General features: G+C 42.0%; 1 protein-coding gene across 1 annotated transcript in view; it reads left to right on the forward strand.

The window, feature by feature from the left end:
- The first annotated feature begins 2,932 nt into the window (after positions 1–2,932).
- Positions 2,933–21,067, forward strand: part of TRPC3 (transient receptor potential cation channel subfamily C member 3) — a 63,697-nt gene continuing 45,562 nt past the window's right edge. The window contains exon 1 of the mRNA XM_042470919.1: positions 2,933–3,463. Within this exon, the coding sequence (XP_042326853.1) occupies positions 3,189–3,463 (275 nt within the window). The 5' untranslated portion in view covers positions 2,933–3,188. The remainder of the gene's footprint in view (positions 3,464–21,067) is intronic.

Here is a 21,067-nt window from a genome sequence, read left to right on the forward strand (position 1 = left end):
CACAAAGTATAATGACTCAGGGAACAAAGGAAGATAAAATGACTACGTTCTTCTTGCAATTGCAATCATCTTTTCCTATCATCTCTGTACAATACAGCATAATGAGATTCATTTTCAAATAAGGGGGAGATGCTGATTGTATTAAAACTGTTTTTAGCATTATCCCTATAATTACCAAAAAGATTAAAGATAGGTTTTGGTTGTCGTTTTGACAAATGCAACCAAGTAAATATGAGGAAAATGTGAGATTATTTACACATTTGTGTAATAACCTAATTGTAATTTCTCACCATGGCACTGCCTTTCCACAGTGGTGGGACTGCGAGTCTGACTGAATAATATCAGTAAAATGTCAGAGAAAACCCACCAGCATAAACATAATCCAAATTTATGTTCTAACTGCAGAAGGGAAAGAAATTGAAAGATTCTGTGCCTGAGCCCAAGAAGAAATTGACCACACAGCAAAACAGGACATGTTGGTAATCACAGATGACTGAACACAAAATTAGGAAACAGAGCAAAACCATCATAGGAATTTGGCCCAGGATCAAGAAATGGAGCAGGAGAGTGACTGACTTTTGCAAAGCCACCTGTTTGTTATGAACACATTCTTCAGGCAACCAAAGATGCAACTGTATAGATGGACATCACCTGATGGCCAATATGGAAATCAGACAGTCTGCGTAATTTGAAACAGAAGATAGAAAAACCCAATCTCTTTGCAAAAACAAGACCAGAAGCAGATCGTGGCACAGATCATGAAATATTAACATCAAAATACAACCTGAATAACATCCCTTTAGAATGTAAAGATAATATATATAAAAAAGAGATTTGCACTATTAAGCCTAATTGACTGGGAGCCAGAAGAATTCTGGACTAAAGACAAACAAATATGCGAAAAGACAACATCTCAAGCCAAAAAGAAAGAAAAGCTGATCTTTGTTTACACAATAAATAAATAAATGTATTTTAAAAAAAGTTGTAATTAAATCTTAAACCTGTACAGGCTTGAAGTGTAAATTCATTTTAAAGCTAGCTCTCTTCCATTTCTTGTCTCACATTGCCAAAATTGATGTGTGCATGCAAATAAAATCTTAGAAACTCAAAGATGCTTTTAGCAGGTCCCTTATAAAAATGTACTTAACTTTAGGCCTGAGATCTTTAAACATCTTTTCTAATGACCTACATATTAGCTCATACACCCCAGAAGCTTTTATTATTATTACCTAGCTGAGTGGTGAAAATCACAAAGAGACATGTGGCATTTTAAAGTGTAACATGGGCACGGCCGTCCCATCACTAAATTCTCTCATAGTTGCCTTGGAAAGCACCACAATCTCTCTTTCACACACAGCAGCCAAGCTGGACCTTTCAGAGTCCCCTGTATATTAGCAGCTCTTGGCTGAGGATCTAAAACAACCCAGCTTTGCCCATCTGCAAGTGTGTGTCTTTGCAGTGTGTATTTGCAGGTAGGAGAGAGAAAGAGGAGAGCCCCTGCAGTGAAGAGGCCTTCTGGTTTTTGGATCCTGGCTCAGCCATGAAAACCCACTGGGTGACCTTGGGGCAAGTCACACACTCTCAGCCTCAGAGGATGGTGATGACAAACCTCCTCTGAACAAACCTTGCCAGGAAAACCCCATGATCGGTTCCCCTCAGGGTATCCACAAGTCAGAAATGACTTGAACGCGCACAGCAGCAATGACTCTGGAGGCTAGAGTTCGAATCCTGCCTCGGCCATGGAAACCCACTGGATGACCTTGGGGCAAGTCACACTCTCAGCCTCAGAGGATGGCCATGGCAAATCCTCTCTGAACAAGCCTTGCCAAGAAAACCCCATGCTAGGTTCCCCTTACTTAGGAAACAGCTTGAAGGCACACACAACAATAGATGGCTCTAGAGACCAGAGTTGGACTCCCAGCTTGGCCATGAATCCTTTGGGTGACCTTGGGCAAGTCACACTCTCTCAGCCTCCTCAGGGGAAGGCAATGGCAAAACCTTTCTGAACAAAACTTGCCAAGAACAAAAGCCCAGGATAGGTGCACCACCTTAGGGTTGCCATAAGTCAGAAAATGAAGGCACACAACACACACACACAGAGAAAGGTTTTCTCTCAGGTTATTTTCCCTCTGTGGTCCGAAACACACTGCAGAAATAATTCACTTTTAGACTGCTTTAACAGTTGTGGCTCAATGCTAGGGAATCTGGGAACTGTCATTTTGTGAGACATTTAGCCTTTTTTCTGTCAGAGAGATAGCAGTGGTGCTAGACAAATTAAAACAAAGGACAGTACTTGCCCATAGAGAATCATTGGGGAATACTTGCCCATAGAGAATGGACAAGTATTCCCCAATGGTTCTCTATGGGCAAGTGATCCCCATGATCCTTTATGGGCAAGTATTCCCCAATGGTTCTTTATGAGCAAGTATTCTCCAATCGTTCTCTATGGGCGAGTAATCCCCATAATTCTTTATGGACAAGTGATCCCCATGATCACTAATGGGCAAGCATTCCCCAATGGTTCTTTATGGGCAAGTAATCCCCATGAGTCTCTATATGGGCAAGGCTTCTCCAAGGATTGTCTCTGGGGCAAGTATGGTTTCCCTGTGGGCAAGTCCTGTCCTGGTTTTAGTACGTCCCTTCTGGTGCCACATTCCCCAGGATTCTCTAGCACTGAGCCAAAGGCAGCCTCAGACTGAATGGTTTCTGCAGTGTGTTTCACCACATGCAACCAGGGTACTTAAACCGGATCCTTTCTACAGTGTGTGAATGATCCTTTCTGCGATGTGTGGTTTGGGCTGGTTGTGGTGGTGGCTGCCCACTCCCCCCCCCACACACACCCAGCCTCCCTCCCTCTTGCTCTCTGTGGGAAATGAGCCTCTCTTTAGCAAAGAAGAGATGCTGAGAAGGACAGAGAGGAGGGAGGCAGCAGCAAGAGCAGCAGCAGCAGCGATGCCTTTCCCTCCCTCGCCTCCCCTTCTTTGAGAGGACCCTCCAGTGGGCACCTTCCCCTTTCTTCTGGGATTGGGGGGCACCAGATGCCATTCCCATCCCCACCCGCTGGCAAAGGCAGAGGAGCTGGCTCAGCCTCCATCCTTTCCTAGAGGAGGAGGAGGAGGAGGAGGAGGAGGAGGGCAGCCAGCTCCTGGCCATTCAAGGGGTCAGTCTGAGGAGACTTCTCCACCAAGATGTCCAGCAAGGGCAGGAAAAGGAGCCAGGGGCAGCAAGGCAGAGTGACCTTCCCTCCTCAGCTCCAGAAGCAGAAGGGAGCCCAGCAAGAGGAGGAAGGAGAGGAGGAAGAGGAGGAGGAGGAGGAGGAGGAAGGTGGTGGCCAAGGGCAGCCCCAGCCCCACTGGAGTTGGAGGGGGGTCAATGGCGGGCTGGAGCCCCCTCAGCCCCAGGCAGTGAGGACCCACCGGGAGCTGTCTGGCTGCTACCCGCCTTCGCCCATCTTGGGCACCATGTAAGTCTCTCCTGGAGGGATGGATGGGGGACCCTCCTGCCTTGAGGGGCTTCCTGGGCACCAAGGCTTTGGGGGGGCTTCTCTGGAGGGAGTTTTGTGGGAAGGGAGCTGGGAAAGTTTTGGGGCTTCTCCCCCCCCCCTTGGAGTGTGGGGGGATGCTCAGCTTTCCTTTGGGGGAAAGTGAGGACCTGCTTTTACATCTCTCTAAAAGGAGATGTGTGGAAGGCATCTCCTCAGACTTCATCCACACTGCAGGAATGTCCCGCTTTGACACCTGGTTTTTTTTACATGCTATGGAATTCTGGGAACTAGATTCGTTTGTTGTGGCACCACAAAAGGTTTGGGAATTCCCAAATGGACATTCCAAAATGGAGGACGTGTCCTGGGGAAAGAAAGAAAAGTGGGCATCTGGTCACCCTGCTTGGCACAGTGTGATGGGAATATTTCTGGGAATTGTAGTTCAAACGACTCACAAACGACACTTCCCAGAATTCCATGGCACTGAGTCTGGACAGTGAAAGCAGTGTCAAACCCAGGGTGGCCAGATGGCATCACTGCAAAGGAGGACAAGGCAGCGGGACTGACTCAGTCATGCATGATGTGGTTCTTGGACCAAATCAAAGTATCAATTTAAAGATAGATTTAAAATGCATGCTCCAGAGTCATGCTCAAAATGGAGGACATTTTGGAATTCCTCCTGGACAGAAGGGTGAAATGGAGGACATGTTCTGGAGGGAGGTGGGTGGGTGGGCATCTGGTTACCCTGCTTGGTTCAGTGCTATGGATTCTGGGAATTGTAGTTCAAATGACAGTTCCCAGGATTCCATAGCATTGAGCCAGGGGAGTTAAAGCAGTGTCAAACCGGAGTATTTCTGCAGTGCGGATGCAGTCTTACTAGCAGGGTGGAGATTCACACTGAGGTACACACACACACACACACACACACACACACTAATAAGAGAGAGAATAGGTCAGTGGACTTTTTCTTTTTAAAGGAGCAATCAGAAATCAAAAGTGTTACTTTTTAATTTCATAATTGGGTGTCATTGGTTCCTAAAGCCATATTCCCTAGTCAGTTTGCTGGAGTAGAATCCTGGTAGGAATCAGTTAACTGAATTATTATTATTATTATTATTATTATTGTATTTGTATCTCGCTCTCCCCAATTGGGACCAAAAGTGGTGTACAATTTAAAAGCACAGTACAGTTAAAAATGTACAAAAGTGATCATTCAAGTAAAATTAAACTATTACAGCATTAAAACTGATCACTTGTTAAATGAAAGAGAATAATTAAAAAAGACTTTGGCTATTAACTTGAACCATATATATATATATATATATATATTGGTTCTCCCACTTTGCACAAACTGGGTGTGTCTGTACTAGCAGCACTTCTGCTCTGTTCCACATTGGTTTTCTTCTGTATTTCCTGTAGATGTATGCTTTTCTTCTTGTACCAGAATTTCTGACTTCTTTTAATTATATTCATAATTGGCAGCCAGTTCAGCTCTCTTTCACCTCTCCCCCTGGCCACCCCAGTTTGCTGCATTGTAAGTATGTTCATAAAGGGTGGATCACACAGTAGCTGGCCTTAGGGATTAGAAGGTGAAATTGGCAACATGTTCTGATGAATGGGTTCAGAATGCACTGCAGGATGATAAAAGGAGGAAAAAGTCTTGATCACGAAGGAGAAAATGTGGGGCAAACACCATTCATAAGGAGAGTCCAAGTTTTAAGGTGCTTCCAAATGGTCTTTCTTCCGTGGTAAGCTGGCGAAAGGAGCACCAAATAACTCTCTCAAAAGAAAGAATGTTGTTAAAAGTGAAGTTCCACCATACCACCCTGAACTCACCTGATATTGTCTAATTTTGTAAGGTAAGGAGGGCCAGGCCTGGTTAGGATTGGTTTCCCAGTGGGAATATGATATCCCAGGCTGCATCTTCACTGCAGAAATAATCCACTTTGACACCACTTTAACTGCCATGGCTCAGTGCTATGGAATCCTGAGAATTTTAGTTTGGTGAGACATTCAGCCTTCCCCGTCAAGGGTGCACTGGTGCACCACCAAACTACTGGAAGTTAAAGGGGTGTCAAACGATTATTTCTGCAGTGCGGATGCTACTTTTGTTGGGTTAGGAAAGAAACCTCCCTAAAATACTGGCAGACTGAGATGACAGTACTGGGCGAGATGAAGTCAAGGTCTGATTCAGTGTAAGGCAGCTTCCTACATTCCTAGAATATACAGTTATAAAACAAATACTGTAAAAAGATGGACGTAACTGTGTTGGTTATTTTAGTGCTATGGACCTTCTGATTCATCTGGTCAAGCTCTACTAAGCAGGGATCCAGAGAAGGACCGCCATGTTCTTTGGATTAGCTCTGATTGATGGCTTGGCTCTCACTGACACCATTCTCTACCAGGGCTGCTGTACCTAAAGGAAGGCATGTCTCTTATTAATGAATGACAACAAGGATATTTGGGAAATGGAACACTGAACAGGAACAAAGAGTTGCAGAGGTGTGATTTCCTATAAATAATAGTGAATAGTGAAAAATTGTTGGTCTGATCAGGAGGCAGTCTCATAAATACAGATGTCAGCAGTGAGAAAAGTGAAGGGTGTAACTAAGGGAATTGTGAATGCAGAAAATGAGAGCTGAAATGAGGTGGTTGGAAGAGGTTGCTTGGTGTGGTAAAAACTGGATTTGTGTTTCACCAAAGTTGATGTGAAGCTGGAAAAATATTGAGGTCACAGCTGGTTGGCATGTAGTAAAAGCAGGTGGCAGGCTTAATTAGAGTCAGGGCTTACTGAAGCTTGGGACACAGTAATGGAGAGTTCCTCAATACAGTAATGGGAAAGACACAATGCCTTTCTTTTCACTGCTGAGTAACCACAACTAGATCCCATATATCTTGAATTTCATGTCAGAAGAAGTGACTTTTGGGGGAGTTGTGAGAAATTAGCTACTGGTAGTCTTTTATTAATGGACAAGGTGGGAACTATGCATCTCTACTCCGAAGTAAGTTTTACTTAGTTGCTCTCAGGTAATTGGGTAAAGTTCTGCAGGCTAACTTTGTGGAACATTCCTTACTTTTTTTAGTTTGTCTTCATTTTGCCAAGCAGGAATTACAAGGCAGTGTGTTTTTTTGTTTGTTTTTTAAAGAGCTTCATGTACCATTTTTAAAAACCCTACAATTTCCCCAGGGAAAACAGGGAGAAGGATTCTCTAGCACCCCCTGCTGCATGTCCTTCATTGTTTCATAAAGCATTTCCCCCAAATCAATCATTTATGCTTCTTTGCCTATTGAAAAAATTCAGAGGTCGGACTTAGACCTGGGAGCATTTTGGGTAATTTCTTTGTGGTGCCAGAAGCTCAGCTCCATAGCTGAGCTTTTTTAAAAAAAAACCCTTAAGTATATTTCCTGTTTTGTTTTATTTTTTATTCTTTTTTTAAAAAAAATATTCTAATTAGAGGTTTTACTCATACTTGCATTAAATAAACATAAAATCATAATAAAAATGTGGCAAGTAAGAAGATTCTCCCGTTTTTTCCCATTCAGTTTTGATACAGTTTATTGAAATGTGAGTCAGTGGTTCCGTCTAGCATGTTTTAATATCCTGCTGAATACATTTAATTGACATTGAAAACATTTATTTAATAGAAACAGATGAGTCAGGGGTGTTTCTTTCAGACCACCAGAATAGATGCTGAGAAGCTCCAGTTTCTGAGTCAGTTCAGGTCTTGAGAGTGAATACATTAAGGTTGTTCTTTTGCCAGCAAAAAAATAAATGGGTTAGTTTTCTTCCAGACCTCTTTTGCGTTTTCATGTGGCCAAATGCATTTGTCAAAGTCAAGAATGTCAGTTTCACAAAGAAAAGGTGAAGAGACGGGATCTAAAAGTGGATTCTAATTTATAAGCTTAACTGTTGCCAATGGAACAGTGCTTCTTTTTATTTTTATGTTTTTAAACTAGCAGTCTCTTCATGGCTTTTATCAGTCCTAAGAATAGGTAGAAAGGTAGCTAAATGTTTATGTTTTTAGATCTTTGTCATCTCCTACCCAAAACATTGACGGGACTTACAATTATTTAGAGGCTTTTTCATATGGCAAGTCCCTCTCCCTCCATCATGAAAATGACACTCCTTTGAATCACTGAGTACAATATTCAAGTGCATCATACTGTGCCACATTGAAGTACAGTATCAGTAGGCTTTCCCTTTTGCTATGAGGATGTATGTGATATTTATCACCTTTCCTCTACTACTTGCATGTATGAAGTGATCAGAATATTATTCTTAAATTATGCCAATACAAAATTACTTGTATTACTTTCAACATTTATTTCCTTCTTGCTTTCATCCATTTATTTCAAATGTATTTTAAAAACCTATGAAATGCCCATAGGTAGTATAGATAAGTGAGAGAAGGCTCTCTACATGCTCACAATCCTTTTCTAGCTTGCTGCTGTTCTGTAAGAGAGGGGAAGTACCCACAATGTACCTAATGCCTTTTAATGCTTCTCCCTCCAGCATTATTTATCTATATCCTTCCTTTTTCTCAGCCCCAATATTCAAGATGGCTTACTAACATTAAAACAGATAGAAGTTAAAATGTGTATAACTTAAAACCATACAAAAGTTAAAGAATAATTAAACCATCAGTAGAACTGAACACTTTTAAAAAAGATTATCCATTAAAAATCAACAAATGTAGACTACTGCATATTAGTAAAAGCCCTTTCCCCATTGGACTGCATGATAGGCTCAATTCCAGAAGGCTAGGCAAGTCCATTTTACTATCTATTATAGGAGTCTGATACTCCAGTGAGAAGAAAAGGCAATGCAATTGTGTGGGTAATTATTAGCCTATTAGCCTCCAACTCACACAAACATTTCATGCTCTGTGTGCTGGTAACACTGGAACACAGCTAGCTTGTAAAAATTATATCAGTTATACCCACCGTAGCATCAGTGTTGACTGATCATTAACTTGGTGGCACACACAACCATCATTTACTGCCTGGTTGTCACCCAGGATGGTATTGTTGATCGCATTTCCATTTTTTCTGATTTGGTACAGGTTTGCCTAAATTCTGATATACTAAGGATGTAGCTATTGTGGGGGTTGGCGGGTATCAAAATGAGGTTGTTGTCCCTCTGAATTAGAATACTCTTCCCCATCATTCAGTCCCCAGGTTTCTATCATTGCAGAGAGATTCCAGTTTATCACATGGGACAAATCCCATGCAGAAACTAAATTTAAAGGGAAAACAACCCACATTTACGGGTTGTTTTTCAGATGACATTTGGGGTTAACCCAGACAGAAAGTTGAAAAAATCCACATTTGCGGTATGTTTTTCAGACAACATTTGCGTGAAAGAGAAATAAAACGAAAATAACACGAATGCAGAGCCATCAAAACCAGCTCCTTTTTATTTTCGCTAAATTCCGAAAGTACAAAGGAGCTTTCCGTTCTGATCATTTTCTTGTTATTTCTCTTTCATGCCAATATATTTGACAAACAACACCCGGATTTTAAAATCCCGTTTCTGCACGGGATTTTACCAATTCACCCTCCATGTGACAAACTCCATTGACACTGAAAATTGTTCACACACCTAGAGCATTTATATTTGCTGTCTTCCAATTCCCTTGGTAACTTTGCCTGGCCCTTTTCTTTGGACGCCTAAACTGTATTTCTATATGTTCAACTGAAGTTCTAAGTTATTATAATGCTAGAAATTTGAAGACTGAAGGAAAATTTCATTGCGGGGGGCAGAATTCTTATTTGCGAGAGCAGCGCTCTCATTTTGTACCCCCCACCCATAACTACACTGTTGTGGTCCAGGGATTCAATATGATTTTAAAGTTTTAAATTGTTTCAAAGTTTTATACTTTAAATTGCTTTGGGGCTATTTCTAGTCTGAAAGATGATTTGGAAACAATTACATTTTTATTAAGGCTAGATACTAACGATATATTTAAAACATGTTGTCTCATATGGGAAGATACAGATTTTATTGGAAGACTTTTCCATTTGTCATAGTTGTGTGTAGATCGGTATCATGCTTTCTTGAAGCTCTCAGGATCTGGGTGCGGTGATTCAGTCAACCAATTATAGGTTTCTAACACTGTACCTTTAATGTTTGCTTGGGAATTTTGTATTAATATTTCACACTTAGAGGATGGTGAACCAGTGTTTTTATATCCGCTCAGGAGAGAAAGTGAGGCACTTGATGTATTTGCAGGGGATGGAAAATATTGATATACAGTATGTGCGTGTGTAGGGAGAGATTGAGATTGGAATATGTGTGTGTTTGTGTGTGTGTGTAGTCCAAGATGATGTAACACGCTGGGATAAAGAATGTGTCAGGCCATGTGGGGGGGACCCATGAGGCAGTAAAACAGAGTAAATATTCTGATAAATATGTGAGTCAGAAAGACATCCAGCTTGTAGGGCTTCACACTATACTCAGAAACTTGGCAATAGTAGTTGTACAGCCAAGCCTGGTGGTGCTTTTTATCAGGTCAAATTATTTGTTCATATTGCCCAGTGTTGTCCACTCTGACTGGTATCAACTCTCCATAGTCTCAGATGACAGCTACCTAATCATTTCAGCTAGAAATGCCAGGGATTAAATCTAGGATGTTCTGCATACTAAATATGCAGTGAGCTGTGGTCTGTCCTTACTTTATCTGGCCATTTTATAACCCTAGAACCCTGAATATCCTCTCCATGTAGTGTCTGCACATTTTCTGTACAGTGAAATACTGAATATTTGAATCCATTTATATCCTTTTATACAGTGGCACCTTTACTGATCTAACCACATTAATTATGGTCCATTTTAGAGACCAATAATACTATGTAGTTTTACAAGAACTACACTGGCTTTCAAGCCCAATTTGACATGCTGGTTTTGACTAATAAAACTAAACTGATTGGGACTAGGTTATTTGAAAGATTACCTGCTGCCTGAAATCTAAGATCAACTAAGATCATCAGCTGAGGCCATGTTACGTATCACAGGACTTTCTCTGTAGCCGCACCAGGACTTTTGAACTCCCTCCTATGGTTGGTCAGGCTGGCTCCATCCCTTCTGGGTTGTTGTTCTTGAAATTAGGCATGTCTGCTGTGGTTGCTTTTTTAAACTATTTGCTTAGTTTAGAATTATTCTTAAAGAGGAGTTTGGACTTTTTATTGAGTTTTTGATTGGTAGTTTAATGTTTTTAAAGTGTTTTTTTTAATTATGCAAGGCAAATGCAATGAATGAATGAATGAATGAATGGTAAATATTCATGTGAACCCAAAAACTGAAGTAGGAAGGTCGTTAGCTAAATCTCAGTTGTTTGACATACCATACATCAGAGCTCGGAAACATCAGTTTTAGGCTACCAATTCTAGTTAACATGGACACTGGGTGTTGTATTCCAAAAAGTAATTTTTCCAGGCTTTGCTTTGTATATGGGGTTGTGGGTTTAATTACTAGCATTTTCAATTAAAACGCTCTTACACAGCAGGTGATGGTACTCATGGTTATGGTACTTGTCTGAAGAGATTAGATTATTGAACTTCCAGAGAGAAATTGGTTCTATACACTTTAGTGCAATGGTTCTCAAACTTTTTCAGGATACCGCCCCCTTTCCTCTTGGATGACAATGCTAGTGCCGCCCACTCCACGCCTATTTCTTGGTATTAGGTCCACTGTTCTACTGGAGGGGAGGGGAGAAGTGAGAAAGTATCCTAAGCAAGAGAAGCGGCTGCTTTTCGGTAATTTTGCAAATAAAGTAAATGAAATTCTGCTTGCCATGCAACCCCACTGGGTAACCCTGGGCAGGTCACACTCTCCCAGTCACAGGGGAAGGCAATGGCAAACCCCCTCTGAAGAAAAATTTTCAAGAAAACTCCTTGGGGTCACTATGAGCCAAAACAACTTGAAGGCACACAACAACAATTGCTGCTAGCAAGCCCAAGTTCCAAAGGGAACCTGGAACCCCATAAGTTTGTATTTGGGGGAAGGAAGGTGAGGCTGGGGAGTGGCCTGGGAAAGAGGGAGGTCCCTCTAGAGAAGGAACAGAACAACATTGTCCAAATGCGGTGCCTGGCCAAGAGGGCAAGCAGGCTGGCAAGCTCAGCAGGATTTCCACCTGAGGAAGGAAGGGCTGCCTGGGTAGCCCATGCCAAGAAATGTCCCTGCAGCTGCCCTCCTCCTCCATCTCCTCCAGGTGTTCCATGTAAAAATTTGCTATCATGGGGCTCACATGGCTTCCCATGACTACCCCATCTCTCTGCTCATAGAATCCATTGTCCTACTGGAAGTAGCTTATGGTGAGGCAGTGTTCAAAGACTTCAGCCTGAGACTTGCAACTCCCATCCCCACAATTCCCTGCCACCCCCTTTACCCTCCTTAGCACCCCTGCTGCTCTTTTTCCCCTCAGTGCCCCCGGGCTTTCCAACACCCCCAGGGGACGCTACTGCCCACTTTGGGAACCACTGCTTTAGTGCATGGGGCAGATAAGCACAGCCACTTCATGAAGTGATGGCAGTTGTGCTGTACAATTCCATATTGGATGTAGTGATCATTGTGTGTTGGCTCCATGCCCATTCAGTGCTGTGGGATCTGCACTACACTCCAGCTCTCAGCTATGGGATCCAAATAGAATTACCAATTAATTCAGTTGCTCTCCTGGGATCTGCATGCTTCCTGAGCTGTGTTTATGTTGGGTCATTCTGCCACACTTTGCTGATGCTTTTAGAGATACTGAGGAACTAGTAAATAATAACTTATTCTCTGTGCTGGAGCAGCCAGAAGGGAGCATGTAAAACCTGTTTAAGAATTAAGTATTAATGTGGTGATGTAGAATAGTATAGGTGCCAAAAGCCTGATGTGCAGCTAGAAATCCTCAATGAAAATTTGGTCCTCTTGCAATCTTGCATCTGGCTCTAAACCCTAATATTCCATCTGTGGCATGATAACACTGATGTGCTTGACAAAAGTTGTTGTAAATCTTTCTGAGATAATTATGTGAAGTTTTTACATAGAGTTTGTTGCATAGATTCTAGAAAATTATATATATTAATTGTGCCAGGGGTGTATTTTTTTAAAACTGTGTGATTAATAGAATCATAGATCTCATTCACACTTACATTTTTGCACTGAAGATATTCCAATAACAACAACAACAACAACAACTTTATTACGGCCATTTGGCCAGCACAGATATTCCAATTGTGTCATCGATGCAACACCGAATACAAGTTCCGACTATGTTTGCCATGATTGAAGCTGCCCGTGGCAATTTAACCCAATTCATGTTCACATTTCCCTTTGGATCGATTCAAAATGAATTCTCCATCTCAAATGTGCTCAACTGTTGCCAGTTTTTTTAAAATGTCAATCAAATGACGTGCACATTCGTCACTCTGTTTCGGTGACGCAATCCCCAGTTGCAGCCACACAAAAGCAACAGTGTGCAGAAACTGTCAGACTATTTAAAAAAACAAATCCACGTGTCATCATGTTCCCAAAAGAACCCCATCCCTGACTTTGTTCAACATTAAACTGCATTCCCCTGTTGTATTCCCTGGGAAGCAGCCTGGGATCTTTAATTTTTAAAGGGCTGAGGGAAGCTGTCTGGGATCTTTAAACCCCATGCTAGAGTGGCTATAGGGTCACCATAACATCTGCCCCTCCTGTGCGTATAACCTCTCCCTCCTGAGTGTTCCAAATGGCATTGACAGCATGTTCCTGTTGGTGGCTCCCTAAACAAAAGATGCTTTTGAAACGAAGCGGTAAGTGCCTTGGATTCAAAAGCACTGGTTTAAATGGGTCTTGCACCAGCCACCCTGCAAATCAAATCGGAGACAATTGGAGCGAGTATGAATGACTCCCCCTTAAAACCAATTTCCAGACCAGTTTATATTGTACTGTGAATGAGGCCATAGAATTATAGAGTTGGAAGAGACCTCAAGGGCCACCAAGTCCAATCCCCTGCCATGCAGGAATACACAATCAAAGCATCCCCGACAGATGGCCATATAACGTGTACATTTTACACATATTGATCACAGCAATCTGAATGGATCAGAATATGACTGTAATGTGAATTATGTAGAGGGGTCCTAAGAGTCCTGTGGGATGAATAGTGCCAGGATCTTATTAAGTCTGAATCTTTCTGTAAGGGACCTCTGCATATTGGAGACTGCTTACTACAGTGCTTCCCCCTCTTTTTTTTTATAGGCTATCTCATCTTGGCAACCTTTGCTAAACAACAGCGTATGTGATGTTGGCAAGTGTGTTCCTGGTGCTCAGTAAAATGAGCCTAACGGGATGAGCTAAACCAATAAGGCAATGGTTTTCAACCTTCCTAATGCCACGACCTTTAATACAATTTCTCATGTTGTGGTGACCCCCAACCATAAAATTGTGGTGTCTCAGTTCCTAAGACCATAGTAAATAATGTGTTTTCCAATGGTCTTAGGCAACTCCTGTGAAAGGGTTGTTCGACCCCGAAAGGAGTCACGACCTACAGGTTGAGAACCACTGCAATAGGGCATTAGAGACCATGGGACTGTGATCATGTATGGTTTGAATTATTGGAATGTTCTCTGCCCTTCTGGGCACGACTATAAAGCATCATTCTATGAAACCTATGTGAATCTCCCCAAGAAAAAGTTAAGGAGATTCATATGAGCAGTCTTCATCATGTAGTACATTGCCTTTGTTATGCCTTGGGACCAATAACCATACCTTTGTTACAAAGCAAGTGCTTTCCTCTTGAATTGGTTTTAATTTTCAGCTTATACACTCAGTAGTTTGCATCACTTACTGACAAAGTATGTGTGGCAAAAGGTACTACTAAATCCTATACTAATTAACTTGTGATTAAAGCCCTGCTGATTATAATGTATGGTGATATCCTTGCATGTTTAGAAAAGTGATAGTGGCAGTGTTGGGCTGTAAATGAACTATTGCCAGACTGGAAACATTTTATAGAAAGTTGACTGAAAAAAATTGCTTATTTGTTTTATTAGAATGCTAAACGACAATGAGAATTCTACAGCATAGTCCTGTGCAGTAAGACTATAACCTGGCATCAGTCCCAGCGAGACCTCACTTGCCAGCATTATGAAGGTTTTATTAATTTAAATAAAAGGTTTCTAGGCCATCTTTCAGCTGAACTAGAAAGTGGTTTCCCCAAAGGCTTCTTATGAGTGATTAATTATCCTGCAATGACAAGTCTTTTAACTTGTTTTCAGAATTACATGTATTTGCATCATCAGGGTATGAATCTGTCACTGGAACAAGTTTAAATAGTAATAAATGCCTGTAAATCTGGGGCTTTTTGCTATTCACCTGCCATCTCATGGTTATGCTGTTCACTGGGAAAGTAGGGAGATAATATAAGGTCTGATACTAGAGCTTGGAAGTTCTGCTTTTTTGGACTGCTGCTCCAAAAACTCTCCAGCAAGGTTGTGAGTTGTAATTAAAAAAAAAAAAAAAAAGGGGGGGGGGAGTTTCCAAGATCTGAATGATACGTATTTCCTGTTTTGCCCATCATTGGTTCCCCCCATGTGTATGTTTGTAACAAATCAACAATATACAACTGAACTGAAGCAGAGACCTGTTGAGTCAGACTAATGGTAGATCATTCTTCTGACTTCATAAAAGGCAAATTTTTATGTTCTTAAAATTGTATCTAGAACTTTATCCTGCTTACTGGTGGCCAGATATCTGTGGGAAACCTGTGAGCCATGGATGAACACAGTACAGTGGATCCTTGTTATACGCTGGCGTTTGGTTCCAAGATTCCTCCATGTATAACAAAAACCATGGATGCTCAAGTCCCGTTGAATATAATGACATAGCAAAATGGTATCCCTTATAAAAAATGGAAAATCAAGGTTTGATATTTGAAATGTATACTTTTGTATAACCATGTATGCTTGAATCTGTGTATAAAAATCCATGTATAAGAAGGGCTGACTGTAGTACTCCTACTGTTGTTCTCCAGTGACCGGCATTCAAAAATATCCTGCCTATTATTTTGGAGGAAGCAGTCGTTGATTTTCACTGCCAATACAGTAGCTGGTAGCACTGGAAGGCCAAAGATAGTTTATACCCCTATTAGTATTAAAGGGCTAGATAAATTGAGGAGCAGGTGGTATAAGTGGGGAATAAAGGATTTTTCTATATCTTTCATCTGATGAGCAAGAATAAACATTGTCTTAGGAAAGTCTTCAATAGAAAGACAGTTATCAGATAAACATATTCTCTGTAATTTATATCTGACCTTAGACCATTGGCTAATGCAATTGTAACCTGATTGAGGTCTTGCAAGTAAAGGTATTAGACAGTGAAGATTATCGCACTGCGTTCTGAGAACGTTCCATATCATCACGTGATGAGAACGTTCCTGGAACGGATATTACCGCATTAGAAATCAAAACGTGATCAGAACGTGATCAGAACGGCAGTTTACCGCACTGCGATTCCTTTTTCTTGAAACCGTTCTCAGAACGGTTTGCTGTATTACTTTTTGTGGGCTGTGTTCTGATGACGTCGCCACTCAGTGGTTGGACGGCTCGGGAGAGGCGCTGCCCCCAGGAAAGAGGGAAAAGGGAGGCTTGGGCCATGGAGCTGGCCTCTCCTGAGTCCCTCGGCTTACTGAAATCCCTCACCTCCCTTCCCCATAGGAATCAATCCAAAAACGGAGTTTAAAATCTCTCCCAGATGCAGACCCAAAGGGCTCTCCTCTGCTCCTTTTAAACTCAGTTTTTGGATTGATTTCTATGGGGAAGGGAGGTGGGGGATTTCAGTAAGCCTAGGGACTCTGGCCGGGAGAGTGCTTCTCAGCCTCACTGAGAAGTCTTCCCTCCGAAGATTCTCTTGGGAGGGAAAGAAGGCAAGCCCCTATAAAACGCTGGGGCTTCATATGCTGGCATATGTTTGAAGAAAATAGGATAAAACCTATGTAACTTGATGGGCCAAGGGCAGAGTCCCCTCCTTGGCAGCCTGGGCATTAAGGGAGCTCCACGGAGGTCCCTTCAAGCGGAGGGAAAGGGAGAGGACTGGGCCAAGGGCAGAGCCCCGGCAGCCATTGCAGCTCTTTAAACCAGTTAGAAAAGAAGAGTCCTCTGCTGTCATCCCATTTCCCCTTTTTGGCAGCTTGACACCCTTTTGCTTCTGTGTGTGTGCATGTAATGTGTGCCTTCAGGTTGTGAGCTTCCCTCCCCGCTTTAACTCTTGTCTGGCTCTTTGCAATGGAATTCTGGGAGTTGTTTGCTTGCTTTTCTGTGGTGCTCCAAACAGAGGAGCTTTTGTGGGTTCCCTCTTTGAGGGAAGGAGGAGAAGGTCCTGGGCATCCCTGCCATCCCTGCCTCCTGCAGGCTGCAAGCACAGGAGCCCCGCTGGACATGACACCAGAGGCCCCCCGCAGAAGCAGCCAGACCCTCTCCCTCTTGCTCTCTGCCCTGGTCCCCTCTTCCTTGAGGGAAGGAGGAGCTCCATGGAGGTCCCTTCAAGCCGAAGGAAAGCAAGTTGCCAGGGAGGGGACTGGGCCAAGGGCAGAGCCCCGGCAGCCATAGCAGCTCTTTAAACCGGTTAGAAAAGAAGAGTCCTCTGCTGTCATCCCATTTCCCCTTTTTGGCAGCTTGACACCCTTTTGCTCCTGTGTGTGTGCATGTAATGTGTGCCTTCAGGTTGTGAGCTTCCCTCCCCGCTTTAACTCTTGTCTGGCTCTTTGCTATGGAATTCTGGGAGTTGTTTGCTTGCTTTTGTGTGGTGCTCCAAACAGAGGAACTTTTGTGGGTTCTATCCTGGAGGGAAGGAGGAGAAGGTCCTGGGCATCCCTGCCTCCTGCATTGTGACAGCACAGGAGCCCCACTGGACATGACACTAGAGACCCCCCGGAGAAGCAGCCAGACCCTCTCCCTCTTGCTCTCTGCTCTGGTCTCTTCTTTCCCTCTCTTTCCCTGCTTTCCTCTTCTCTTCCTTGTCCCACCTTTCCTCCCTTTTTCCTCCCTTCCCTCCCTCCTTCTTTCCCCCCTCACACACACACACCTTCCCTCACTGCAGTCGCTCGCCTCCCTGTCTCCCTGCCTCCCTGCCTGTCATTCTTTCAGCCAATCAGGAGACGGAGGAATGAGGGAACGGATTTGAGAACGGATAAGAATACCGCACACACTTCTCTTGGAACGTTTTCATCACGTTTCAGCTCTCTGGGAACACATTCATATCTGTACTCTCCTGGAACACATTTGGAACACATTTAAACGTTCTGAGAACCCGATTGGAACACATACGTGCGGTATACTCAGTGCGATAATCTTCATTATCTTAGTGTCCACCACCAAGTTGTACATTCCACTGATAAAACACCAGCAGCAAGCAGCAAAACTGTTGATGATATGCAACTTGTCACACAGAGCAGTTATAGAAAAAATTATTTGTTCTGGGGCTGGAGAGAAGACCAGAACCCAAACTAGAACACCAGACAATAGTTTTGGCCACACCTTGACCTGGAATACCCTGAGTGCGGCATAAATAAACTGTCCTCTTTTAGTGTAAAAGAAAGAGACTATAGCTTTAGCACTTTAGCAACCTCTTTCAACCAACCTAATTGAAATCAGGAGTGGCCCAAGATATTGTTCTGCCTGAAGAAAAGGATAGAATATACAGAAGTTGATTGGACTGACTGTTTAATAATACATCAATGGTGCTGACAGGATAACATCTCCACTGTAAGTGGTAAGCCAGTGTAGAAGCCCTGGGACTCTTTCACACTATATGGTTATAGCATTATATTCATGGCTGAATCCTATGGAATCGTGAGATTTGCAGTTTATAGAGGGGCATTTAGAATTCTCTTCCAGAGAGCTCTAGTGCCTAACCAAGCTACAAATTCCATAGCATAAAGCTATAGTAGTTAGTGGAATCATAGAGCTATAATTTTGCGTAGTATGAAAGTGCCCTAGGGTACGCTCTGCAGCAGACACAGCTCTATCCTTCAAAAGCAGGTGTTGGCTCAGGAGAAACTACTGTTGCTGCTGCCCCCTGTATCTGTTGCCAGGGGTGATTGCCTCACTCTTTATGTTAGGTTTGTCCTTGTTAGACACCTCTGAAAGATGTGCTATTCAGCCTACTACAGATGGGAACATTCAGGAAGTATTTTTTTAGTGAAATCTGTCAAATAAGTGTATTAGATCCTTTCTTTTGACAGAGAGCTTTGGATACTCAAAACTTAATTATTTTAAAGCATATTTGCAAGAAATGTTCTTCCAATGTTTGTAATCTGCACTCTTTTTTCGTCTTTTAAAAAAATTGTCAAACAGAAATGTCATTGTGGTAAACCGTGCCAGCCATGATTCTCATAGCAGAATATCTTATGCTATACATGAATCTGTTAGTGTTTGCAACCATACCTTCACTTGCTTATCTGTTGATTTTTGACTTGACAATATATGACAGCTTCAGAATTGTTTTTGTTGCAGATGCCCTAAGGTGATGGCTTTCCATGCTCTCACTTTAAAATAGTAAAGAAGAACTGGGAAAATAATTAATAAGCATTTAGCTCCCTAAAACAATGGGAAAGGAGGACTGTATCCAATAAATAAATGCACTAAACATCATGGCACCATTTTAGTTCTCTTGATTATAATAGGAAAGTGAAGTGTTCCCCTTTTGAAATAAATAGTGTTGAAAGATGCCATAACTTTGGCTAGATGATGTCCCTTCCCTGCTGCACCCTAATCTGCCCATTCAACAAGGTCTTCAACCCTTTGCATAGCAGTTTCAGAGTAGGTGGGTGCTGTCATGGACAGAGGAAATGCAGAAGTCTCCCTTAATCAAAGTAAGCATGCTTAAGTATATAAAGGATGGTGTCTTTTAAATTTTGAGTTTTGCATGCTCTTCCTTTTAAAAGCTTAATCCATTCCTTCTACTTCAACATGTAAGGTAGAAATGAAAGCCTGTGGCTTGCAAAAGTTTTCTGCAAGGTCTTATACATAGGTCATACTGTTCTCCTCTTCTGCACTAGACATGGACCCTTGGAGTAAACCCCATCATCATCATTTGACAGCCACAGGCTAGCAGAAAATGCTTTCAAATCTGTTAAAAACTGGAGTGGCTAAAGTAAAAGTAACTCATAATTAAGATTAACTGTTTAGTATATAGCCTCTTCACCAATATTTCATTATGGATAAAATTTGGTTTTTATTCTATAATGTGGGTGGACAGTTGTATCCCCCAGATGTCTTTGATCTACAACTTTTGATCCACAGTTGCTCACCCCTGTATTTAGAAATTTTGGTTGAAAGGAAGATCCTGCAACATGAAAATATTTTAAACATGTGTGCATATGTGGTGTGTCTGTGTGCGTCATGTTTCCAGTATTTCATGTTTGTTTCATAATAACTGATTAAATATATGCTAATACAACAAATAGGTGCAACAAATATTGGAGGCTAGACAACTTGCAGGCTTGGTATGCTGTGTATGCTTGATATGCTGTATAGTGTGTATGCTGATCTTCTGGAAAATGATACTACTTTTGATTAAAATTAGGATTTCTTTTGGTTCAAGATAATAAAGTAATTTTGTTAGTCTACTCTTTAAATGCTGTTGATGAAATAAATCTAGAGCTTATATTTTATTGAAAATGTAGTGGAAGATTTTTTTCCAGAATAGTTTATTAGAATCTGAACTTGCACTAAAACAAGAATGAAAGCACTGCTGCTTGCAGAAGGAGGCTGTTCAATTTTATTCATCCCCCCATTCTGTTAGAATGAGCCATCTATCTCATATTATTCTGGGGGGTCTTTCAGATCTCTGAAACAGACTTATGTAGGATGTAGGGAAGAAAAGGGAAGTAATGGAACTATTGCAGAAACTAAGACCCAAAGCATTCTTTACTTTAACTCATGTGGCGATGGTGTAAAAATCAGACAGACACTGAAATCTGTGGGCCTCAGGTTGGGTCACACAAAGTACATAATTGCACCTATTCAAGAAGACACAGGAAAAGGAAAGAATTTCAGCAGTGATGTGGGAACATTCGGCGCTATAGGCAGATCATATGCCTGATTAATTTCCTGATATTTTAGGCAATGGCTTTATCCAGCTTTACTTCTTTTACTAGGCATCAGAGCATAAGTATTTTAAGTATATTCTCTGGGGTTCCTTTAAGATAGGGCATATTGACAGCACTAAAGGGCTTGTGCATTAAACTGGCAAAGTGGGAAATGGAAGAAGTGACCTTTCACAAACTAAGCATATGGAAAACTGTAGTGGATATTGCTATAGCCTATGGTGGGTGTATAATCTGCCTGATTTTGTAACAGAATCATTATGGTGTTGATATATGGCTGGGGAAGAGCTTGGAAAATGCACTTCTTTGACTGCAGCTTCTAGAATTCCAAGTTGGTGCCTGTGCTGGCTGGGGATTCTGGAGTTATAATACCAAAGTAAAGGTGGGTAGTAAACTTCTAGCCCTTCATATATTATGAACTATAACTGACACATTAGACATGCTTGTTTGTTCTTCTGGGATCTGAAGTCCAAAACACTTGGAGGACCAAAGGCTCTACAAGGTATGAAAGCAC

This window comes from Sceloporus undulatus, chromosome 5, assembly GCF_019175285.1.
Source record: "Sceloporus undulatus isolate JIND9_A2432 ecotype Alabama chromosome 5, SceUnd_v1.1, whole genome shotgun sequence".
Lineage (NCBI taxonomy): Eukaryota > Metazoa > Chordata > Lepidosauria > Squamata > Phrynosomatidae > Sceloporus > Sceloporus undulatus.